This window comes from Gracilinanus agilis, chromosome 2 (genome assembly GCF_016433145.1).
Source record: "Gracilinanus agilis isolate LMUSP501 chromosome 2, AgileGrace, whole genome shotgun sequence".
Lineage (NCBI taxonomy): Eukaryota > Metazoa > Chordata > Mammalia > Didelphimorphia > Didelphidae > Gracilinanus > Gracilinanus agilis.
The window spans coordinates 640,904,116-640,931,040 of record NC_058131.1 but is presented as its reverse complement, the minus strand read 5'-3'; the positions used below and the strand labels follow the sequence as shown (position 1 = coordinate 640,931,040).

The following is a 26,925-nucleotide window of genomic DNA, read 5'->3' as shown; positions in this document are numbered from 1 at the left end:
TCAATACTTAAAAATGTCCTAGTATCTTCTCCAAAGAGGCGTCTATAGTAATATCTTCATTTTCTTCTTCTCCTTCTCCTTCTCCTTCTCCTTCTCCTTCTCCTTCTCCTTCTCTTTCTCCTCCTCCTCCTCCTCCTCCTCTTCCTCCTCCTCCTCCTTAAAACCCTAACCTTCCATCTTAAAATCAATACTAAGTATTCGTTCCATGGAATAAGCAAAGTAGGTACTAGGCAAATGTGATTAAATGACTTGCTCAGGGTCACACAGCTAGGAAACATCTTAGGCCAGATTTGAACCTATGTCCTCCTGACTCCAGGACTGGTACTCTATCCACTGAGCCACCTAGCTATCCCCATTCTCAATATTTTAATAAGAGGTCTTTGCAAGGCATTTAAAATGCCAATTTATGAATACAAATTCAGAGAGAGAATATAGAATGCAGAATGCCATTGCGCTGAGGAATTTCCTTGATTTTGGCCAGTATCTGAGAGTCTTCTGTTTTCTAATCAGCCTATATAATCCTGTTTTTCTTTCTTTTTTTTTCTGTAAAAATTCTCCTTGATAGCTATGGTTATGCACCTTCTTCTTGAGATAAAGAGCAATAAGACGATTTTGAATTTTTACACCTGAAAGGTTAACTTGATAGAGGTGGCAATGATAACTTTGTGATGGGTGCTTCACAGAGAAACATGGCTGGTCAGAGGTCCAGTTACCAGTAGCTGCCTACTTTGCCTAGTAAACATGATCAGAATTGTGCCATGGGGATGCTTGAGGTCTTCTTACATGCTGGCTGATGGGATTTTTGCCATGAATTAACAGCTTTCTGGGCATACCATCAGTAGAATATTACTTGGGCATTTTGTGAATCTTTATCACTTCCTTTCCTTCTTATCAGCAACAGCTGACTTTGAGATGATTGCAGTACCTTTTCTCCCATTTTCCTTTCTATATGGATTTCCTTTGTAGCATATTTCCATTGTACATGACTGGCTGGGAATATATCACAGACTGAGAGTATCTATCCATTCTTTAGGCCAGGATCAAGTTCAGAGTACAAAGCTTTTGAGACTTCTTCGCCACATTTTCAGTCATCTCCCCCCCCCCCCCCTTCTTTCCTTTTGGGATTTTATTTTTTGTCTGCCATCTTGAGAGAAAGGAAACTATAATGATATCTTAATGTATTTTTAAAAAGACAGTTTATTTTATTTTATTTCTGATTTCCTTTTTAAAAATTTAGTTTTGTCCCTAAAATAACCCCTTTCCCATTTCTTTTTAGGTAGCATGTCTCTTTTACATGTTAAGTTTTGCTTTTTTCCTTCAAATATTAACTCTTCTTTTCAATCATTTTGCCTATTGAATTTTACATAGCTATTTTATTTTTCTTTTGATTTCTAGTATAGTAATTGGAAGCTTAGGCCAAATTAACTAATGCTTATTAAGCACCTCTTTGTGTAAGGTACTGTCCTTTGCAAAGGTTAGGTCATTTGTTGGTTTTCTAGTTTTTAAAGAAAATTAAAATTCCTTGATTAGGTGCTCTTTTTCCATTTTTTAAAAAGTACATATTTAATGAAGAGGTTATTGGTCAAACTAGATGATCTCGAAGGTCTCTTTCAGATCTAACATTCTAAAATTCTGTGATAAAATTTCCCCTTAATATCTTCATCCTGCACATTGCTTATGTTTCTTGTTTAAATTTAATTGTAGGTTTGGAAATTTGTGATACTTAAATATATTTAGTTCATGTCCTAGTAAAAACAACACAACCTTGGGTCAATCTAGTCCCATCTTCTAGGTATTATCTAGCTTCTCTTGTTCTTTTCTCTGACAGGATTTGGATTTATAGTTTAGAACAATTGGCTCCATTTCAAATTCTCTCCCTCCCTCCCTCCTTAACTTCCTGCAGTCTTGCTTCCTTCCCTAACCATTCAAAGGAAATGGCACTCTCAAAGGTCACTGGTGATGTCCTTCTTGCCAAGTCTAAGAGCCTTTTTTTCTCATTCCTCATAATCCATAACTTCTCTGCAGCATCTGGCATTGTCCATCACCTCCTTGTTGAAACTCTCTTTCTTTAGTTTCTATGACAATGAGCTTTCCTGATTTTACTTCAACTTCCCAATATGAGGCAACAGTGGGGTGTAGCTGCTGAAAGGCAAACTCAAATCTTATACTTCCTGTTCTTCAATAATATTACTGATTTCATCTAGATAGGTATCCTCTCCATCAGTTACCTAAGAACTCTCTAGGGAAATTGCTTACCAAATAGGTAGAATTCTGTCTTTTTAAACAATAACATTCAAAGAAAAAATCATAGAATAAAAAGTTGACTTCAATTCGATCAACATATGTTAAGTACCTGCTCTGTGAAACCACTATACAAAAATAAAATATTCTGGATATCTGAGCAGCACAGTATACAGTTAGACTAATGATTCCCATGGTCTGGGAGCCTATTAATACAGTCTATGATTGAATTTGTCCACTTCAATCCTATTCCAAATCACAACCTCTGATACTTTAATGCGTTGTTGTCCTTCTTGACCCACCTTCTAATTTATATTACTTGATAGTCAGACTTCTTATGATGAGTCACTCCAAATTTAGATAAACTGGTGCTCAGACAAATCTTTTGCAGATTCTATCATTGATTCCTTTCCAGCTTTTAAAAAATTACTAGGATTTAAAACAAGTTCGCATAATATTCAAGAACTCAGGACTACCTCTATCCATAATGAGGTACTGAAATAGAATTGACATGGACAAATTAAACCATAAATTGTATTAATAGGAATATAGTGACCAGATCATGGGAAGCCCTTGTCTGGCATATGTGTGTGTTTTGATTATATATTTCAATTAATTAATTTCTTTGTTACATTAAAATTCCCAGGTATCTCCCTCCCCTCCCTGCACTACAGAAGGCATTATCTGACAAAAAGAGATATGTATATTAAAACTTTGTCTTGCATATTTTTATTTTATCAGTTCTTTCACTAGAGGTGAACATATACAAGTTATCCTCCAAACAATATTTCTATTGCTGGAGCATATATTTTTAAATTTTGCTTTCTATTCCCAGTGCTTGGTATAATGCCTTCTACATCACACAGTAGGAAAACATGACTTAAAGTTCTCTCTCAGACATCTTACTAGTTTTTTTTTTTATTCTTGACACATCACTCATTCTCTTTCAAGCTAAGCTTTTACTTTTGTAAAATGGGGGAGATAATGAGAGCACCTAACAGGAAATAATTATATAGAAAGCATTTTTTAAACTTTAAAGTCTTACAGATATTATTGTTATTATTATTGAATGTTGGCTGAATCAAAATTAACTTTGCATTATTGGATTATCTTAATGTTTCAAAAAGGATAAAATTCTCTATATTAGTTTTTTCCCCCTAGATCATAGATTTTTACAAAGCTATCATAAATAGTAATGGTAGTTAGAGAGACTGTGGTAGAGAAAGAGCATCAATCTTGGTGTCAGGTCTGTGTTGGAGGTCTGGTTTGCCTTTTACTAATTTGTTGTGTGACTTAAAATAAGGCATTTCACTTTTCTAAGTATCAATTTTATCATCTTTAAAATAAGGATAGAAATAGGATGATGATTGATGATGATGAAACCCATGTCTGTTTCACAAGGTTTAGGATCACAGGAAATTCTGAGTGTAAAAATATTCCTACCGATGTGAAAGTTATATATACAGAAGGTGTGGGGATGATGGTGAGTATGAATGGACTTAATAGTGATCAGTATAACAAGACTTCTTTTGAGACCCTGAGACCATTCGTGTTCCAGATTCAGAGAGATGGAATAATGAGGGAGAAAATGAGAGAGGTAGATTCAAGGAAGACCTAATGCTAATACCATTTCCTTCACCTTAAAAACTTTATTCTCTTCTCTTTTCATCCTACTCATCCTTCAAAGTCCAGCTCAAGACTTACATTTTCCAGGAAGCCTTCACTGATCTCTACCTTTCTCCCAGCCAGAGATAATCTCTTCTTATATTCTGTTTGTTTGTAATACACTGCCTTATTTGACTTCACCAAAGTTCATGTAAATGTAAATGTTTCATCATTCTAGCTTGTTGGCTTCTGGAGGTCAGAGAAAATATCCTATAATTCTTCTGTCCCCTTTTCAACTCAATGTGATGGCTGGCATACATGTACTGAATATATGAATCAGATCCTCTTTTTTGTCCTGAAGTTTAGATGACTCTTTTTTATTTTAAAATTAAACAGATTTTTTAAGCCCCCACTTTTCCCAGAACATAAATGTAATATTTGTAAAGCACTGAGCCCTGTAGTTATAAAGTAGCAATTATTGTATGTAAAATGTAAAATATGAAATGTAAAATTTCCATTTTAAATATCAGAAAAGGAGGATTTATTAGAGGGACATTGACTTAAATAGGGTCAGACTTTTAGTAAGCAGCAGAGGCTAAGGATTATAGGATTTTGAATAAGGAATTTTTGAGACCCTTTGATCTAACCCCCTCATTTTACAGATGAGGAAACTGAGAATTCAAGCTTAGGTTTTTTGACTCAACATTTCTTCTCCAGTGGATAATTTCAAAAGTTCTGTTAAAACAAATTTCTTAAGAACAAAAATATTTTTTAACCCAAAGAAGTTAAGATTTTTGCTGGGCTTGCTGTGTGGCAGCAGCAAAAGTTATGGGATGAAAGAAGGACAGACCCCAGAGTTTACAGATGATTTTAGACTTCTAGGCTGTTAGGGCTAGAAGATTAAAAACCAACTAATCTAACCTCATCACATTAGAAAAAGAGAAACCAAGGTCCATAGAGATGATATGACTTTCCCAAGGTCTTACAATGAATCATGAGCACATAATCAAGAATTGGAAGCATATTAAGTAAAATTAAGTTGGAGTTTCCTTCATAGAGTACCTAGAGGAAAACTAGTATCAAATAATAATTAGGATGTTGGTGGAATTTGTCTTCCCCTTGTTTGATCATTTCTTCTCTTTCTAATAGGAATAAGGGAGAGGAGTTGCTTTTAGGATTCCTCCCTCCCAGGTGTTTTTATGTTTCAGACCTTCAAGCTAAAGGCTAAACGTAAGAAACATATTTCAACAATGACATTTCAATCCTCACCTTTCAGCAAGAAGGAAGTTTTACGAGGCAGTTGGCCTTCCCATTGTTTCCTAATGTCACAACTGTGGTCACTTAGGAGGAAGGCCATTCTGATCATAAAACTACATTTTTGTTGTCACTGGCCTAGGGATTTTTAGACATTTCCCTTCTGAAATTATTTCAGTGAAGAAGCAACAGAAAATTTCACTCCTATATATTCTCCTAAAGACTCCTTCTGATGTTTTGTTTTGTTGCTGTGTCAGCTCTCTCAAAGTCTGCCTCTGCAAAATATAAGCTCCACCAAGCCAATCAATCAGCAAGAATTTATTAAGCTCCAACTGTGTGCCAGGACCTGGGAATATACAGGGACCAAAGTGAAATAGTCCTGCCCTCAAGGAGCTTATATTCTCGACCCTATCAAAGTGAAATATCTTTAAGCCCAAGACCGGTATCAGATTATCTTCATTACTGAAGACCAGCCCTCCCTGCTAGGTTTAGAGAAGCTCCTCACTAGAGGGTTGACCTGCCAGGAGATTCCTCCACTCCTGCCTCCATTCAAAGTCAATGCGAAAATCATGAATAAATGAAGGCAGGTTACAACTGCTGGTTAGAGGGATATCCTCATGGTCCACAAGACTTGGTTTCAAGTTCTGCCTCTAACACAGACTGGCTATATGATCTTTGATAAGTCATTATTCTCTCAACTTTCCTCTCTACCCTTATCTCCACTCCAATGCCATTAGATGCTATGTTTGCAGAAGAGTTGCAGATCTACACTTCTAGAGGAGGTTTCCTCTCAGAGAGTTCTCTATACCAATAAAATCACAATAGTAGAGCCCTCCCTCCTCCTGAGAAGAATGCTGGTCTCCAGTGTTAAAAGGAGAATTCATGTGAATGAAATCAAATTCTTGTAAAAGAGATGTATTTCTTGCATATGCATAAGTAAGAGGAAAAGGTAACCTCTAACAAAAAGTCTCCTGAATATGTGAATCTTTTCTGAAACAATTAATTTGAAAAAGGTCAGGTCTAGAAAGAATTACAAATAAATGAGACATCTTTGAAAGTGACATATTAAATTTACATATTTTTTAAAGAAAAGTGAGCTGCTCGTAATAGTGATTCATAGTTTCACATATGATCCTCTTCCCCAGCACTAGCATTTTGGTGGAAATGCTCATTTTATTTGGCATTTGTTAAGTTTAGAATTTTAAAAAAGTTAAATATAATAGGCCAGACCTAAAATTATTCTAGTTGTCATGGTTGTCATGCTGTCTAGTATCTTAGGTCATCCAATATAACGACTCACCCTCTGGGAAAACTATCCTGAAACGGAAAGTAGAAGAACCTAAAAGTTTACAATTTAGATTATCAATACAAAAAGAATTAATGTCACAGTTTTTCATTGTAACTCATTCCATACTAGAATATGCTAAGGAACAGGTGTCAAGGGAAGGTCTAACCGTGAGACAATAGTGCTACCCGTATACATTGACTCAATGTCCATTCTCTATGCATTGTGTCTGGGCTCCCATAATCTGTAACAATTCTTTCATTCTTTAATCCCAGGCAAATTCACACTCAGAACAGAATATATCTCCATTTTCTAATCTCACTTAATTCTGACTGCAGTTTTCTCATGCTACTGTGCTACATTTTTCAGATTTGTCTGAATAAACAGATACTAGCCTGAGGCTACTTGCTTTTAAATAACTTCCAGTAGAGTTATTGGAATTGTATGTAGCACCCTTTGGGCTCACTCCACCAACTCACACTGGCATTGGCATGTCCCAGATGGATCACCATCAGGTTTTAGGGATAAACCTGTGGGTGACTGATAAGAATAAAAGTTTGCATTTATATGTGGCTTTAAGGTTGGCCAAGTGTTCTATTTTGTCTCATTTGATCTTTACAACAGCTCTCCATGGTTGGTGCTATTATTATCATTCCCATTTTACAGAAGAGGAAAGCGAGACAGACATAGGCTAAGCAATTTCCCAGCATCATATAACTGGTAACTTTCTGTGGATGGATTTGGCTTTTAGGTCTTCTTGACTCCAGGTCTGGTTTTCTATCTGGTGTGCCACTTGGCCTCTGCTAAATACTCCAAACATTCTAGCTCAGGAGCCCCTACTGATGTGATTGTTATTAAGTCAGTAGATTCGGTTAGCTCTTAGAAAGAACATTAACGCAGATGACATAGCAAGTACAGTAGTGAGAAAGCATTCATGTTCACCCATACTCCCACCTGGAGCATCCTCTCCCAGAGCAACCCTCTCAGAGGAGAGAGAGGGCACAAATTTAAAAGTACAGGAGAGAGGGGCAGTCAGGTACCTCAGTGCTTTGAAAGCCAGGGCTAGAGATAGGAGGTCCTGGGCTCCATTCTGACCTCAGATGCTTCCTAGCTGTATGACCCTGGGCAAGTCACTTAACCCCTGCTGCCTAGCCCTTGGCAGTCTTCTGCCTTGGTACCAATATACAGTATTGATTCTAAGACAGAAGGTAATAGTTTAAAAAAAATACAATGTCAAGAGGCCTGTGGAGGGGACACATGTGGTCAAGGCAACTCAGAATTCTGGAACATCAGAGGCTCAGGGTTACTTTTTTCCCCAGGAATATTCACAAAGTTAGTGGTGAGGCAGAAAGCTGGTGTTGGGGATGAATGAGTTACCCTGTTGCTCTGCTGGTCTAGCTGCCCCTAGAGCATGATATCTCAGCAGGACAGTTGGCTCAATTGCGCTTATTCCTGGGAGTGCTTGATGGCAGGTGTGATTTGGAGAGGGGCCAGACAGGTCACCTGGCTGCTGGGCTGGATCCTCAAGGAATATCTCTGTGTTGGCTAGATTTAACCGCTAGACTCCCTGGCTTTGCTCTTCAATTTGTGCATTTGAAGTCTCCACCTCCTCTCGCCTTAGGTTTGGCTGACTGTCTCTGGACTTTCTCTTCTGAGACGTAGCAGTGATCTTATAAACTAGAGTACTCCGATGCTATTTTATGAAGAGCAAGGGCCCCTAACCTACCTTCAGCAGATGCTTTTTCACGTCTTCTCCCTGAGGGTCTCAGCTCAAAGGTTTATGACCTCCTCAGCCAGTGGTGGCAGACATATAGCCTCTCCTTTTCAGAGGTATCTTTCTGGATAAGAGTTAGGTTTCCTTGGTGAAGGTGAAGGACTCCAACTTAAATTGAGGTAACCCACCAGTTACATTTCTCCAATCCTCTTGGGTGTTTTGGGAAATGAGAGGTTAGGATGAAAGGATCTTTGCAGTTTGTATTTTAGGGGCAAGTTCACTGTTTGTTTCTTCAGGCCTTTTTCATATTTAGCTGTGTAATACAAAGTCACACACTTTTCTGAGAAGGGAAATGCTTCAATTGCACCTGAAAGGATCTTTTCCTTACCTTTGCCCTTAGGTTTTATACCAGTGGTTTCCAAACATTTTTGGACTACCGCCCCCTTTCCAGAAAAAATATTACTTAGTGCCCCTGGAAATTAATTTTTTTAAAATTTTAATAGCAATTAATAGGAAAGATAAATGCACCTGTGGCCATCACCGCTTCCCTGGATCACAGTAGCACCCACCAGGAGGCGGTGGCGCCCACTTTGGGAATCACTGTTTTATACCTTATTTAAGGCCAAATAGAACATTCCTTTATCTATAGACTGTTGTTTCCCGGATGAAGTGCCAAATTTTGGAATCAGGAAGATGTATTCAAATGCTGTTTTTGACATTTGTTATCTGTGAGACAATGGTCAAGTCATCCTCCTGGGATTTTAGTTTCTTCATCTATTTCAAGTTGGTCACTGATCCATTGATTCCCAACCCCTCCTCTTTATATGACTATACCAACCAGAAGGGAGTAAATCAATTTGTCAAAGGTCCTTGAGTCCCTCAGCTGGTGATGCTGGCTACATTGTAAAATGGGGAAGCTGAGCTAAATGATCTGTAAGGTCTTTTAGATCTCTAAAGGTTATGATGCCTTTAACCTTTAAGTTTTCATAGAAGCTGAGCTACTAAAGTCTACATTAAGGGTGAAGTCTGAATCACGTGGCAGGAAATTTTCTGGGTTATTACTGTAATTCATTTACTTGCACACAATAAAGGAAGTGCTGGTAAGAGTCTGGAAATGTTTTACATTCTAGCTTTATCAATTCTCCTATGATCTTGTAATCTTTTATGTTCTCTACCTGAATAGCAGGTGATGAGGGAGGTAATCTTTCCATTCTGCTATAAGGATAGTGGGGGGACTTGTATCTCCCTTTTCCTTTTAGCCTTTCTATACTCCAAACTTCTTAGATCCTCTTCATTTTTCTCTGAATTTTTAGTCTCTAATAAAAGCCCAGTAGAATTTATTTATCTAAAGAACCATTCCTGACAATTTACAAAGAATGAGACTGAGGGCATGGGCAGGAGATCTAATTTTCTATGTAAGCAAAAATTATAACTTCATAATCCTATTTTGCTCCTTACTTTGACTTAATGGCACCCCCCTAGTGCTAGAAGCACACAGTTCTTTAGCATATAGTATTTGGACATTTTTGTTGCCCAGACACTGTATTTAAAAGTTTGCACTCAAATTTTTTTCAGGGAAAAACCCTAAAAAACATCCCTCCAGAAAGTGCCAAGTGTACTCACAATATCTAATTAGTATGAAGAAGTCATATGATGAGTACTAAAATTGAGAATTATGAAATTTACAGGATTACCATAGATGTTTTTTGGAATCATAATATTAAGAATTATAGCATACTGAGTGGAAGGAATGAAAACTGCATTTTGAAGGAAAATATGCTTTTATTAGAACCTTTGTGTTTCTTTAAATACTAACTCTAGCCTTAATTATCATTAAGCATAACTTTATTTGTCTGGATTTCTGAATGCAAAAAAAAAAAAATCTAACGTTCATCAAATAAGACAATTTGAGCTTTAGATTCCCAGAATCTCAACAATAATGCTGACACCGAAGAAGGAAGTTCTAGAATAAATACAAAGAATATTGGTGCTCTATGCCTCTTAGCCTCTACCAATCTTTCCCTCTCATAATAGATGCCATTAAAATATCCCTTGACTATCACTAAATATACTCTAATCACTAAGTTCAATCTTTGATTCAACTAAACAAATGATATCCCACCTCTTTCTGTTTCCTGGCATCTCTAAAAAGTCAAATGGAAGTTTATTTTTGCTTCAGCGAATAAGAAATAGGAACCAATGCCATTGAACCCATGTCTAAGATGTAACATGAAAGGTCCTAGAGTTATCTAACTCTCCTGACACATAACCCAGGAAACATTTAAAGGGGATTAGATGGAACAATTATTAAGAAAACGAAAGAGAAACATTAGTAATACTAGTAAGGTCCCCCATTCAGTCTAGAACTTCACAAGAAGATGGCCAGAAAATTATAGAGAGGATAGATCAGGAGAGACAGAAGCTGGTAGGAACTCTGATAAATAGTGCCTAAAGTTAAAGGCTTTGTCTGTCAAAGCACTGTTGGGGTTTGGGGAGGAGAGTCATTCTCTCATAGGTCATCTACTGAGAGACAGGGATATGAGGCAGGAAATCAGTGTTTCTCAAGGAGGTAGTCCATGTGATAGGGAAACGGGGATGGGGAGTGACAAGGAAGCCTGAAATCAGAATGATTTCTGATATCTGATTGGGATCTAATGAGAACTAGCAGGAAATTCTGCAAGGAGAGAGACAAGACTGGTGTTGAGGCCAATACTTACCAGAAGACAGAAACAAAAGGCAGGGATAATGAGAGGGAGAGACGTAGTCTCAGACACCTTTTCTAAAACTTCAGTAGCAATGACATCCAAACTCTGAAGAGTACAGGACCACACTGAACCTGCTTATCCCATCTAAGTGCATGGGTGAGGGGAAACTTGGTAGTGATAGTTCTATTAATTAAATCATCCAAATCCTAGGCATGTTTTCTAAAAGAGGGAGAAAATTTTAAAAGCCAGAGGTTTCTCCTGCTTTTGAAAATCTCTTTCTGACATATGCAATTCCTATTCACTATTTGTAGATTCCTAAGCAAAAGAAAAAACAAATCCGCAGTAAGATAAAGCACTGCAGTGAAGTTTAGGTAATAGTCTGATTATCAGACAGAATAATAGTTAATTAACTTTTTGATACTGTGGAGGATTAGTTTCCTAAAACCCTTAAATCCCTCTTTAACCTCTTGCTAAGGATTCTCCTTATTGGGAGAGGGCTCTGGTCAAAGGTGAATTCAAGAAATACATCAATTCATTTGAATTAATCAAAGACTTCTTCCTTCTCTTAGTCTGATCATCACTTTAAAGGCATGGACTGCTCTTAAATGGATAAATCAAGATGTCTCTGTCTTTGTCTAGTCACTGTTTCCTATGACCTATTTCCATTTTTCTCTGAGAACAATTTCTCCTTGAACTTTGATTTATTATTAGAAATGGGCTAGGCTTTGAAAAAGATGTAAAAAGGATTTCAGGACAGGATGTTGATTGAAAATTGACAAAGTTTTTTATTTAAGTGGAACCAATGACTTCAGACTAAAGAACTGTCCTCATATTATTTTTTTAATATCTATCCTAATGGAATAGATGTCATTACTCCTCCACAATATGATGTCCCAAAATGGAAAAGAAAAAGGTTCTCTGCAAAATTTAAACAATTATATGTGGCAGAATGGACCTTTGTAGGATAGAGGATCTTGAAGCATTCCTGATAAAATGATAACAGATGGGTGATTTCTTTGAAACATAAATATAGGATACAAGAGGAACCTAGAAAGGTAACCAAACACATTTGAGCCGTTGGCAATAACTAAATGATGATGAAGTGCTTATATTTTCATAGGAAGAAAAGAGATAATGTCCCATCAGAATTCTGTTCTCTTCAAGGGTCATGGGAATAAGTAAAGACGAACATAAGTCCTGAGAGTGAAGGGGTAGTTATATTATGTTTTATTGGTAATAAGAGGGGAAAATGGAGGGGAAAAAGAATTACTTTGGGTAAGAAATGAAAAAGAAGGGGGAAAGAGTTACTATTTCTCTTTATTGGGATGTACCAGAACAATGAAAATAAAGGACATGGATGGAAGGGGATGAACCTCTCATAACTCTCAGGTAAATGAGGTTTGAACATATACACACAGAAATGCACACAAAGCTATATTAAAATGATTAGAGAAAAAGAAAGGGACAGGAAGAGAAGCAGAGCAGGGCTTTAGAAGAAGGGCAGAGATGAACTAAAGCTAATCACAAAGAAATTACACAAAGAAAGGCTCAAAAGGAAAGAAGAGAAAAGAAGTAAGAACTGATGATGATTTCCTGGAAATCTGAAGAGAGTTCAGGCAAAGGAGTGTGATCAGATTACTTTATCTACAGATTGTTAGCATTGATAACTTTCCTATTGTTTCCCTATCTACCTCTGTATAAAGAAAAGATTATAGGAGATAAAGGGAGGAAAAATTATAAGAAGATGTGATGGACTGAAAAACAAAACTAACAATTGTAACTGAATATGAATGGAATCAACTTGCTCATATTGAATAGATTATTAAGCAGAGCCAAATAGTGTGTTATTTAAGAAATACGCTTGAAAAATAAAAATTGAAGCAGATTCTTCAAGGGAATTTTAAAAATCATGAATGACATTTGTGATCTCAGATAAAACCATAATTTATGAAAATACATAGTTAAAAGAGATAAGCAGGGAACTATGTTGTATTTAAAAGCACCAATAATATTTAAATAATATCATGTTTAATATACAGTCATCAAATGGCATAGAATATAAGTATTTAAAGGAAAAACCAATTAAATCACAGTGAGAAGTGGACAGGAAAACTCAAATAGTTGGTAATTTCTATGTGTACCTATATAAATGTAACAAAAAGGATAAATAAGAGAGGAAATAAGAAATTGAATGGAATTTTAGGAAAGCTAGATGTGCAACATCTTTGATAAATAATAAATTGGAAATCAGGAAGAACATTCATATTTCTCACCTGTGAACAGTCCTTTTAAAAATTAAATATGCCATACAGGAATAAAGGCCTTATCTAGTATAGTAGAATAGAAATATTAAACATCTTTTATTGATTATAATGCAATGAAAGTGAAATGTTAATCAATAAAATTCATTTGAACAAAGAACTCAAATTTAAAGTGAGGCTAAACAGTCTCATCCTAAAGGATTCTGTGGGTAAAAGAACAAATTCTAGAAATGACAGATAATTTTTTCAAATTATTGATGATGAGACAACATACCAAAACTTTCAGAATGTAGTCAAAGCAATTACTAGAAAATGTACATTTCCTTTTCTAAAAGTATTCTTAAAAGATATTTTATTTTCTCAATTATATGTACTAACAATTTTCCATATATGTTTTTCAAAATTATAAGATCCAGTTTTTCTCCCTCCCTCCCAGAGATGGTAAGTAGTTTGACCTGGCTTATACAAGTACAATCATGCATAACATTTCCATATTGGTCACTGTTGTAAGAGAATACTTATAAAACCAAAACCCCCAAAACATAAACACGTATTAACTAAAGAGAAAAAATAGTATGCTTTGATCTGCATTTTGACTCCAACAGTTTTTTTCTCTGGAGGTGGATAGCATTCTTTGTCATAAGACCTTCAGAATTGTCCTGGATCATTGTATTGCTGAGAGTAGCTAACTTTTGCACAGTTGATCATCATACAATATTGCTGTTATTGTGTACAATGCTCCCCTGATTCTACTTGTTTCACTCTGCATCAGTTCACATAGGTCTCACCAGCTTTTTCTGAAATCATTTTGTTCATTTCTTATTGCACAATAGTATTTCATTGCCAGCATACTGCCTAATTTGTGCAGCCATTCCCCAGCTGATGGACATACCCTCAGTTTCCAATTCTTTGCCACCAACAAAAGAGTTGCTAATGAATATTTTTGTAGAAGTAGGTCTCCCCTACCAGCTTTGTTTTTCTCTTTGGAATACAGACTTAGTAGTGGTATTTCAGGATGAAAGAGTATGCACAGCTTTGTAGCCCTTTGGGCATAGTTCCAAATTGCCCTGCAATTTATCACTTTCCTTTACTGTCATATTGGCCAATCTGGGAGGTGTGAGATGGTTTTAATTTACATTTCTCTAAACAAAAGTGATTTAAGATATTTTTATTTGATTAGTGATAGCTTTTATTTCTTTATCTGAAAACTGCTTGTTCATATCCTTTGGCCATTTGTTAGTTTGTTAGTTGGGGAATGACTTATATTCTTATAAATTTGACTTAGTTCTCTATATAGTTGAGAAATGAGACTTCTATAAGAGAAATTTGCTATAACATTTCCCCCAGCTTGTTATTTCTCTTCTACTTTGATTACATTGATTTTTTTTTGGATAAAACCTTTTAAATTGAATATTATAAAAATTATTTATTTTATACCTCATAATGTTCTCTGTCTCTTGTTTGGTCATGAATTTGTCTCTTCTCCATAGATCTGATAGGTAAACTATTCTATGTTCCTCTAATTTCCTCATGGTACCACCTTTTATGTCTAAATCATATACCTATTTTGGCTTTGTCTTAGTATAGGGTAGGAGATATTGGTCTATGCTTAGTATTTATCATACTGTTTTTTAGTTTTTCCAGCAGATTTTGTCAAGTAGATAGTTCCCCAGTGGTGGAATCTTTGTGTATATGGAACATTAGAGTGCAAAGGTCATTTATCTCTGTATATTGTGTACTTAACAGTTCCACTTATCTACCATTCTATTTCTTAGCCAGTACCAGATTGTTCCGATGATTACTAATTTATAGTACAGTTTGAAATCTGGTATTGTTAGTCACCTTCCTTCACATGTTTTTCATGAATTCTTCTGATATTGTTGACCTCTTATTTTTCTAGATGAATTTTGTTATTTTTTTAGTTCTATAAAAATAATTTTTGGTAGTTTGGTATGGCACTGGTTAATTAAATTAATTTAGGTAGGATTGTCATTTTTATTATATTAACTCAGCCTACCCATGAGCAATTAATATTTTTCCAGCTGTTTAGATCTAACATTATTTGTGTGAAAATTGTTGTAATTGTGTTTATATAGTTCATGTGTTTGTCTTACCAGGTAGATTCACAAGTATTTCATATTGTCTAAAGTTATTTTAAATGGAATTTCTCTTTCTATCTCTTGCTGCTGGACTTTGTTGGTAATTTTTAGAAATGTTGATGATTTATATTGATTTAATTTGTATTCCGCAATTTTGCAAAAGCCATAACTTCAATTAGCTTTTCAGTTGATTCTCTAAGTATACCCTCAGATCATCTGCAAAGAATGATAGTTTAGTTTTCCCTTTGCCTACTTTAATTTCTTCAGTTTCTTTTCCTTCTCTTATTGCTAAAGCTAGCTTTTCTAGTACGATATTTAATAATAATGGTAATAATGAATCCTTGCTTCACACAGATCTTCCTGGGAAGTCTTCTAATTTACATTGCAAATGATAACTTGCTGATGGTTTTAGAAAGATACTACTTACCATTTTTAGGAAAAAGCCATTTATTTCTATGTGTTCCAGTGGATTTTTTTTTTTTTAATAAGGAAAGGGTGTTGATTTTTGTCAAAGGCTTTCCCACATCTATTGAGATATTCATGTGATTTCTATTAGTTTGGTTATTGATATGGTCAATTTTGCTGATAGATTTCCTAATATTAAACTAGCCCTTCATTCCTAGTATAATCCTGTCTGGTCAGAGTGAATGATCTTTGTGACATAATGCTATAGTCTCCTTGCTAGTATTTTATTTAAAATTTTTGCATGAATATTGATGAGGAAATTGGTCTATAATTTTTTCTCTAGTTTTGCTCTTCCTGATTTATGTATCATCACCATATTTGTTTCATAAAAAGAACTTGGTAGGACTTCTTTACCTATTTTGCAAAGCAGTTTAAATAGTATTGGGATTGATTGTTCTTTTAATGTTTGATAGAATTCATTTGTGAATCCACTGGCCCTGGGAATTTTTTCTTAGGGAGTTCTTTGATGGCTTGTTCAATTTCTTTTCCTTAAAGAGGATTATTTAGTCTATTTTCTTTTTTTGTTAATCTGGGGAATTGATATATTTATAAATATTTATCCATTTCATTTAGATTGTCGGATTTATTGGCATGTATATTATTGGACAAAGAGCTCTAATAATTTCATTAGTTTCCTCTTCATTGGTGGTAAATTCACTCTTTTCATTTTTGATACTGATTATTTGATTTCCGTCTTTCCTTTTTTTAAATGAAATTCACCAATGCTCTATTTTATTTGTTTCTTTTTCAAACCAAATCTTAATCTTATTTATTAGTTCAACTGTTCTGTTACTTTAATTTTTTATTTGTGATTTGATTTTTCCTTTTTATATGTATATACTTTTCTATCCTTATTCAGATTTCTACAGAGATCTATTAAATAGAAATTTTCTAAAATTTCACTCACTTCCTCCACTTATTCATTATTTATTTTTTGTTTTTTATTTATCTAGTTTTGAGAGAAGAAAGTTGAGGTCCTCCACTAGTATAGTTTATTGTTTATTCCATCCTAAAGTTCATTTAATTTCTCCATTAAAAATGTGTAGGCTATACTATTTGGTGCGTATTGTTTAGTATTTTTCTCACAAGTGTTTTGCTTTTAATCACCACTCCTCACCTTCCCTCTTCCTTTTATTATCCACTCTCTCTTGTCTTAATCCACTCCTACTTCTCTGTAGGGTAAGATAAAAATTCCAGAGCATCTTAGGTAAGCACTGTCCATCACCACCCTCATCCTTCTCTCCATTATAATTTAGGAAACGCTTCCTAAGATGAGGTAATTTGTCCCATTCTACTTCTCCCTTCCCTTTTCTCTCAAGGCAATCATCTTTTTCAGCCTCTTGATTTTTTTTTTATTTTTTGCATGTTATGTTTTTTTAAACATCTTACTTTTGCACCGTCTGCCTATGTATAATCCTTCCAATTGCTCTGATGATAAAAATTTTAAAAGTTGAAAATATCATCTTTCCATTAGGAATAGAAACAGTTTGACCTTATTAAATCCCTTAAATTTTCTTTTTCTTCTTTACCTTTTTATATTTCTTTTCAGTCTTGTATTTGAACAACAGATTTTCTGTTTAAGTCTGGTCTTTTCATCAGGAATTCTTGGAAATCTTATTAAATGACCATTCCCTCCACCCTCCTCAGAAAGATATACTAAATTTTTTCTTGGTACAATTTTCTTAGAAGTTGTCATTTAGGGATTTATTTCAGTAGGTGATTGGTGAATTCTTTCAATTTATATTTTACCCTCTTGTTAAAGAATATCAGGGCAGTTTTCTTTGATTATTTCTTATGATATGGTGTCTATTTTTTTCATTACCTTTAGGTAGTCCAATAATAGTTAAATGGTCTCTCCATCAATTTTCCAGGTCAGTTGTTTTTTCAATGTGATTTCATATTTTCTTCTATTTTTTCTTCTTTGATTTTGCTTTACTGTTTCTTGATGACTCATGAAGTCAATAGCTTTGTTGTGGGAGAAACATAACTAAGTTTGTAGCAGGGTCTTGCCCATAAGAATGGGAGATTCAAACTCCTTTCAATTCAGAAATAAGAAAAGAATTTTATTTGAAGAAGAAGTTTTTAAGATAGTAATATAGTCTAGGCTGGTAGAATGACCTTAGGGCAGTGATGGGCAAGCTTTTGAGCCTGGTGTGCCAAAATTCGTCAAAAAAACTGAGCATAACTTGGGTGGTGTGTCATTTTGAGGAAAAAAAACCATGATTTCGTGATATTTATAGTTTAAATAACATACTTCTCTGTATGTGGCCACATGTAGCCATATGCCATCAAAAATGGCTACACATGTGACATGCATGTCATAGGTTTGCCATCAAGGCCTTAGGGGCTGGTAGAGTAGTTTGGAAGCTGGTGGACTAGCAGCCCCCATGGTGGAGTAGTTCCTTGAACTGATGGAGTAGCCCCAGGGCTGATGGAGCCCCCAAACCCTGGACTGGTGGAATAGCTTCTGAGCTGGTAGAGTAGCAGCCTTGGAGCTAATGGTATAGCTGGGGAGCTAGTGGAGCAACCCCTCCATGTGGATCAGGGTTTGTATATTTATTGAGGGCCCTGGACTGCCAGACCCCTTAGTACACATGTCTCATGTTTCCTACCATTGTCCCCCTTCTGTCCTTTGTCAGTATGGAAGAGGTCTTTTTACCCTTCAGAAATGCTGTCATCAAAGCTGGGAACATAACTAAGTTAAATATAGAACAATGCAAATGGTTATTATAGTAGCCTAATAATTCAGACCAAAGGTAAACATAGGCACAAAGCTGTGGCACAGAGCAGCCTGATAGTTCTGAACTAAGGTACAGAACAGAATAGTTTCATTATGAGTGATTAACAATATAGAATGGTTAACTGATTAATAATACAAATCTTGAAGCTTATGCTTTGCTAGTGCTAACTGGTGAGAAATACAAGATTTCAGAGTATGAGGGTTCTACTTTCTTCACTCCTTATTGATTACCTCCACTAGCTTCTACTTCCTAATTTTAATTTTTAGAAATTATTTTCTTCTGTAAGCTTTTGAACCTCCTTTTCCATTTGGCTAATTCCACTTTTTACAGAACTCTTTTCTTCAATGGATTTTTGTGCCTCTTTTTCCATTTCACCAATTCTTCTTTTTAAGATGTTATTTTCTTCTTGTGTCACTTTCATTTCTCTTCCCTATTTTTCCTGTCCCTCTATTATTTGATTTTTTAAATTCTTTTTGACTCTTCCAGAACCTAAGACTAATTTCCATTTTTCTTTAAAGATTTTCAGGTAGCTGCTTTCATGTTATTGTCCTCTTTTGAGCCTATTCCTTGCTGTTTTTTGTCTCCATAATAATTTATCTCTGGTTAGGTTTTTTTTTGGTATGATTAATAATATAATTAGCCTTTGTCTTGACTTTTATTTTTACATAAAAGGTGGGCTTTCTGTTCAGGGTAAAAGTGGCACTCTCTTAAAATCAAGTTTTTTCTTTGCTGCTACTCTCAATTCTATTTCTGGGTTTTTGCAAATTTCAGTTCCTTCAAGGTGGCATCACAGCCTATGCACTGAGAGTTCTGAAAGCCATCTCTCACTGCTGACTAAGTCTCCTTCAGGAACTGCTGATGGTTTTCAGGACTCAGAGCACTATGAGCTACCTTGTACTAGTGCTCATCTCAAGCCTTGGCAGGGGCTCTGGGCCTCAAATTGGCCAGGTGCACAACAGAGTGCCTTGTACCAGGGTGCATGTCCATTTTGCAGGTTTGACCAAGGGCTCTGGGCCTCCCTTTGAGCTTGTACTGACTAGGCACACTGCTAATTGCTTTGTGCTAGGGCTTGGGACCTCACTGGAGGCTTGGGCATGGGCTCTGACCCTCACTCTTGGTCTATACCAGAAGGTACACCATGGACTGATTTGTGCTAAGGCTTAAGCCCTTACTGCAGGTTTGTTCTAGGGCTTGAACTTCAAGAGGTGAGCACGGGGTTCTCTTCTGTTGGCTTGGGTATTGTCTTGGGGTTTTTATGTTGTCTTGGACTGAGGTTCAGAACCTGGAGCAGTAGGGGTAGGGTGGAGGGTCTTGTTATTGGCTAAAGATTTGCTGTTGGCTTGCACCTTGGTATAGCCTTGATGCAGGCTAGGTTCCCCGTTCACTTCAGTGAAACAGACACTCTCTGCCTACCTTCCAAAGTTTTTTTTTTCTCTTAATTTTAAAATTTATAATATTTTTCCATTGTTATATGATTCATGATTTTTCCCATACCTCTTCCCTCCCCCCTCTCAGAGCTGAAAAGAAATTCCACTGGGTTATATCATTGCTCAAAACCTATTTCCATGTTATTCATATTTGCAATAGAACGATCTTTTAACATCAAAACCCTAATCAAATCCCCATACAACTATGTGATTGATCATATATTTTTCTTCTGTGTTTCTGTTCCCACAGTTCTTTCTTCAGATGTGGATAGCATTCTTTCTCATAAGTTCCTCTGGACTGTTCTGGATCATTGCATTGCTGCTAGTACAGAAGTCCATTACATTCGATTTTACCATGGTTGTTTTTATTTGCATTTCTTTAATCAAGAGTGATTTAGAACATTTTTATATGATTATTGATAGCTTTGATTTCTTTTTTGGGAAATTGCTTCTTCATATCATTTGATCATTTGTCAGTGGGGAAATGGCTTGCAGTCTTATAAATTTGACTTAGTTAGTTCTTTATAAATTTGAGAAATTAGATCTTTATCAGAGACGTTATAAAATTTTTTTTTCCAGTTTGATGTTTCCCTGGTTGGAGAGAATTCTTGGAGTGGTTTGAACTTTCTATATCTCTACTCTGCCATCTTGGCTCTGCCTCTTCAAAAATGTATATTTCTAAGCACCTTCAGCAAACTATTTCTAGAGATAAAGAACAGAGCATTAAATTGGCCAAATAGGAATAGAAAAACAAAAAAATAATAAATCTCCAACTACACTAGAAATTTTAAAAATCCAATTATAGGGAAATAAGAATGAATACAAATATTGAAATGATAAATAAAGAGCTGAAAAAACTAATAAAAAAGATAAACTGTTAGGTAATTTGTTAAAAAGAAAGAAAGGAAAACCAAATTATCATACTAAAATGAAAAAAATTATCATGTGAAGGAGTAATAATGGAAATTATACAAAACTATTATGCCAATTCTTGTAAAAAATGATAACATAAGTGTTATGGATGATTACTTGCAAAAATATTAAACTCTTAAACTTGTAAAACAAATAGAGGATTTACTTAACCCAGTCTCAGAAAAAAAATTGAACTCTGCTGAATTCCATAAGACTAGAACCAGATGGATTGTAAAATAATATTTATCAAAATATAAAGAACAATTAATTCTGAAATTACATCATTTGCTTATAAAAAGGGGAGGGGGAAGGTATCCTACTCAACTTTTATAGTAAAAATATGGTCTTGCTATATAAATCATGGAAACATAGGGAAAGACACAAACTATTAAGCAACATTTTTACTCAATATCTATGCAACAATTGAAAAAATTAAGATGAAACAGAAACATTTTAAAATAGATTATATTCTATGATTAACATAGTCTATATTAAGTTGTATAGTACAAAATATGTATTAGGTTGAATTTATACAAGGACCATGGATTCAATTTCAAGAAAATGACAAATGTAATAGAATATTAATAACAAAAAATTAAACCACAAAACTATAACAGACAGATTTTAAAATTTGACAAAATATGTCTTTTTAAAAAGACATGTTAAAACAAGGGAATAATTGAACTCTATTTCATAAATGGTAAAAATATCTAAAACCAATTTATGGCATTATCTTAATTTTTTGTGTTCTTTTAAGTTTTAAGTATTATTTATTGTACCTTAGTAAATCCATTAAGGAGAATGTCATTCTTGGGTTATGCTTATCTCAATATTAAGTTCCTGAGAGTAGGATATAAATATAGTAGATATAAATATATAAGTATAAAAATAAAAGTATAAATCTATTTTGTGAATAAGCATGATGTTTTATATGACAATGATAGCATTATCGTAATGGAGAAATAGTAGAGACCTTTCTAACACACAAGACTAAAGCAAGATTATCTTCATTATCCTCATTATTATTTAATATATTTATAGATGTGTAGTGAAGAGTATCTTCTTTTCTCATCTGTTTTGTTTATTGATATGACATCTTATGTTTAAGTTGTTTATCCATTTGGAACTTTATTATGGCATCAGATCAGTGTGAGACACTGATTTAGACTGAATTTCTCCCACACTGCTTTCCTAATATCCTCAGAGTTTTGTCATATAATAAGCCCTACACTGCTTCTCTATACCAAATCGTTCTTGTCCTTGAATTTGTTGAATACTATATCCATTTGCTTCTGGTTTTTATATTTTAACATGGAAGGTTTCAACTTCTCCCCCATCTTTCTGATATATGAATCTTAGAAGTATGTTTTTCAAGCCACTCTGGGAGGTAAGGGGAGTGAGGTTGTTCATATTTGGAAATATCTATTGATAGTTTCTTCTTTCATTTTATTATTAATTTCTATCTTGATTGATTATATTATTATTTGAATACTGTGCATGGCTTGTATACATAGAATAGTCAGTTGTTTAACATCTAGACCTCACAACTTCAGATTTTCCCAGACTAAAAAAAAATTAAATTGTGTTTGGGCAAGATAAGAAACCATTTAAAATCCTCATGTTTGAACTCAGTTCTGGGAAAGTGCAGAATGGGCTGCAGAACCCTTTTTGTTCTCCCTGCTTGTGCTGATCCACCAATCAAATTGCCCTGCGATGCTGATGGCATTGTTTGGAAGATGGCTGCAGGGAAATAAATGACTTGCCATATCTTCAGCACCATTTTTACTTTCCCCCAGATATCTCTTGCATTAGCCATGCTCTCTCTTTTTCCTACCTTTTACCTCCCATAAGTCAAGTTAATTCCACTCCAGTAATCTCTTTTCACACATACACATCCATCCCCTGGAACCAACTTCTGCCCTCCCCTCCATTTCTTGATCCTCAGGAAAATCTTTCTTCCTTATCAGTTCTTCTTCTTGTTCCATTCAGGAACCAAAAATGACACAAACTAGAGGTGGCAAGCATGAAAAGAATTCTACCGATGCATCTGTATCAAAGGAAAGGGAAGTTATAAGTTTTCAATTGAAATTAGATACAACAGAAGCAGGCCATCAACCTTGAAAGTTTCTAAAAGACTCTTTCAGAATTGCCACTTAAGTAAGCTTCCAACTTACTTTTTCATCCTCCCCTAATTTAATTTAATGAAATATGATTTTCCTGGAGTAAGAGAATGAAAAATAAATTAAATCATTTATGCAGTTTTATTGGTTTTCTGTTTTGTATGCTAGTATTGCAATGGTATTTTTTCTATTCATGTATGTGTGAAAAGTTGTCATTTCAGCCATAGAGGGGTTAGATCATGGATTCTTAACATGGGACCTATGAACTTACAGTTAAAAATGGTTATAATTGGTTTCCTTTATTATCTTCTGCATTGCTTTATGTATTCACAAACATTGTTCTGAAGAGTGCCTAAGCCTCATTAGACATCTAAAGGGTTCATTACACAAAAATGGCTTATGAACCACTTTTTATACCCTTATTTATATGGGAGAATATGTTTCAACTTCCAATCCAGAGCCTTATAAATGAATTTTGGGAATACAACCTGTTTTTAAGTTGAGGACTATGTGTATTTTCCTCCTGCCTTATTTTGAAATAAAGCATCATAATAAACTAACTCTCAAAGCCACTGTGGCATTACTAGAGTTTATCACATCTAATGCTAATAATTAATGGGGAAAATGCAAAATCTAGATACTTATAAAGAAATTGAATTAAGCAAAGATGTTTTGTTGTATATATTTATTCACTTATTTTCTGAGGGCTTATTTAAATTTTTTTGGAGGGCAATCTAGAAAGCCCCTTAAGGACAGAGATGGAAGAGGTTTTATTTTATTTTACATAATACCTACTTAGAGTTGATGATGATTTTTTAAAAGAAGATTTTTGGAGATATGCTTTTTGTTCTGATAGTTATAGAACTTGGGACAACCAGAGGTTCCATTTGTCATATGCTATCATATATGACGTAAGCATTGTCATCTGTATCTTCCGAAATTCTGAAATGATTATTCCTTTCTGTTTTGAAAGTTTAATATGATCTAATAAAGGCATTGCTTTCATTCACCCCAAAAGGTGAAGATGATAAACTGAATTCATTTCAGCTGACAATGTAACTAGTGAAGAAACAAGAATAAATTATCATATCTTTCAAACCTTAGAGCACATAGATAGACTCTATAGACCTCTCCATATGAATTGTAGAACTACGTAGAACCTATATCCTATATGAACCAAGGTTTTAAAGATAATCATATTAGACTATTATGCTATAGAGGGTAACTAATCCACATATAGCATGAAATGAAAATCCTTACACCCAGCTGATTTAGTTAAGTTGGATATGAATTTTACAGATGATGTGAAATGTGTGATGTTGTTTATTCTTCTAATCTGCAGCAATTCACACAATTAACTTCTCATGTTTTTTCCTCCAGGTACCTCGGGATAACAAGACCTCTGACCTATCCTGTGAGACAGAATGGCAAATGTATGGCCAAAATGATCCTTTCTGTGTGGCTCCTCTCTGCCTCCATCACTTTACCTCCCCTCTTTGGCTGGGCCCAGAATGTCAATGATGATAAAGTTTGCTTAATCAGCCAGGATTTTGGTTACACCATTTACTCCACTGCTGTTGCATTTTACATCCCCATGTCCGTGATGCTTTTCATGTACTATCAGATTTATAAAGCTGCTAAGAGGAGTGCTGCCAAACATAAATTTACTGGGTTCCCTCGAGTTGAAGAAAATAACGAAGGCGTAATTTCAGTTAATGGTATGGTGAAGCTCCACAAGGATCCGGAGGAGTGTGCCAATTTTTCCAGACTCCTTAAGCAGGAGAGGAAAAATATCTCCATCTTTAAAAGGGAGCAGAAAGCAGCCACCACCCTTGGGATTATTGTTGGGGCCTTTACTGTGTGTTGGCTACCATTCTTTATCCTCTCGACAGCAAGACCGTTTATCTGTGGGACTTCCTGTAGCTGCATCCCATTGTGGATGGAGAGAACATTCCTGTGGCTAGGCTATGCAAACTCCCTCATAAACCCTTTTATATATGCCTTCTTCAACCGAGACCTGAGGACCACCTATCGCAACCTGCTCCAGTGCCGATATAGGAATATCAATCGGAAACTTTCAGCTGCAGGGATGCATGAAGCTCTGAAGCTGGCCGAGAGACCTGAATTTGTGCTGTAAGGTCATTTGTCCTTCTTTACATTGTTCATGTCCTTTGCTATTCTTCAACTTACGTATTTATTATCTTATGTTTCAGATTTCATCCACAAATGGAATAATCCTCTCCCACCCTTCCACCTTGTTAGATGTCTATTGTATCTTCAAAGGCCAAATTAGATTAAGGATATTGGATAAAGGTGTGAAGTAGAGGAAAGAGTGCTGAATTTGGATTCAAATCCTGGTTCTGTCCTTTAAACTGGCTTCTCTGAACCCAATTCTTACTGGGAATAAGTCATCCAAACTTTCTGGGTCTCAGTTTCCTAAACTGAAAAATGAGAGAGTTGGGTTAGAAAGTCTTTAATATCCATTCTAGCCTGTAGTGCTATGATATGTTTTTATGGAAGAAGGAAGCTTTATTTTCTAATGGCTTTCAGTCAAGTTGATAAACCAAAAAGGAAAATTCCCACTCAGATAAATGACCAGGAATTTAGGTGATGTTTCCTTTCTTATTACCCTGTGACCAAGAGATGATGCTGCAAGCTTCATTTGTCACCCCTCTTTGTTTACAACAAACTGCATTTTGTTAAATATCCCTGTGGACCATATCTGTTACCACTCAAATTTTCCATGAGGTAGGGAGGTACAGGGTTTCTTTAAGTGCCTTCGGACAAATCTCTGTGTACACGGCCTCCAAGGACTATAAGCCAGAAGGGGAATTATTTATAAGCTCCATATTACTAAGACCCCCTCTTACTTGTCTCTTATACCTGAATGTAGTTAACATGTACTTAATATATATATGTATATACATATATATATTTGTTACATGTGATTTTTCAATTAACATGTATTTACTTTCTCTTCTTCCTGCCCCTACTAAAGAAAAGGAAAAAAAAAACCAGATGCACATAATGAGTATGCATAGTTAAGCAAAAACAAATCCTCTCATTCACTATGTCCAAAAATGTAGGTTAACATGTACTTTAAATGCTGTATTAGAAATGAAAGATGAGGCTAAGTATTGAGTGTAAAGCTCCACTAATTCAGATGAATTGGGGCAGTAAAAAGTCTGACTCTTGGAATATTTTAAAAGAAATACAATTTTTACTCTTTCAATGGCATATAATAACTCTAATCAAGCTCACCAGAACAGTAGACATTTTTCAGAACCAGAATTTAAAAATAGATGGGAATAATTTGTACATGCTTTATTAACTATGCAGAGATATACCCCAAATAAAGATAATCCCTACTGACAAGAAGCTTATACTCTAGTTGGGAAAACATTAAATAGACAAATAGGGATGAAGAAAATGTAATAAAGTTAGTTGTATGACAGAGATGAACTGGATTAGGAATTAGAAGTGGAAATCACCATCAGTTAGAAGAGTCAAGAAAGGCTTCAGGGAGGAAGTAGGACTTTTGTTGGCTCTAAAAGGACAAGTATAAGTCAGATAGAATAGAGTAGAGTATTTTAGGAAGCATGAATAGCATTATCAAAGGCATGAAAGTAGTTATTAATATCACTATATCACAATATCAGCTACGTGGCACAGTAGATAGAACATCAGGTCTAGAATCAGGAAGACCTGAGTTCAAATCCAGATCAAACATTTACTAGCTCCATAACCCTGGGTAAGTCAGTTTCTTCATCTGTAAAATGGTCAGGAGAAGGAAATGACAAACTACTACAGTATTTTTGCCAGTCACGAAGAGTCAGACATGGCTGAACAACAGTGATTAATATAGTGTGGGTTGGTGGTAAATATTAAGCAATCAGGACCAGCTCCTGTGAAAAGGTTTGCCTTGTGGAAAATCAGGATATTAAATTGTTTAAATAAGGTACCACATTACAGAGACTTTTAAAGAGTAGATTGAGATATTTGGCTATTGTAGGATTCTGAGAAGGGATTATGATGAACATGTTTGTTTTTTTCAGAAGATTAACCTAGAAGCATAAGATTGATTGAAGAGAGGAGA

At 35.1% G+C, this 26,925-nt stretch overlaps 1 protein-coding gene across 1 annotated transcript in view; it reads left to right on the top strand.

Annotated features, from left to right (window-relative positions):
* HTR7 (5-hydroxytryptamine receptor 7) overlaps positions 1-24,966 on the top strand; it is a 74,098-nt gene extending 49,132 nt beyond the window's left edge. The window contains exon 2 of the mRNA XM_044662623.1: positions 24,210-24,966. Coding sequence (XP_044518558.1) covers positions 24,210-24,966 — 757 coding nt within the window. The remainder of the gene's footprint in view (positions 1-24,209) is intronic.
* Positions 24,967-26,925: the final 1,959 nt, after the last annotated feature.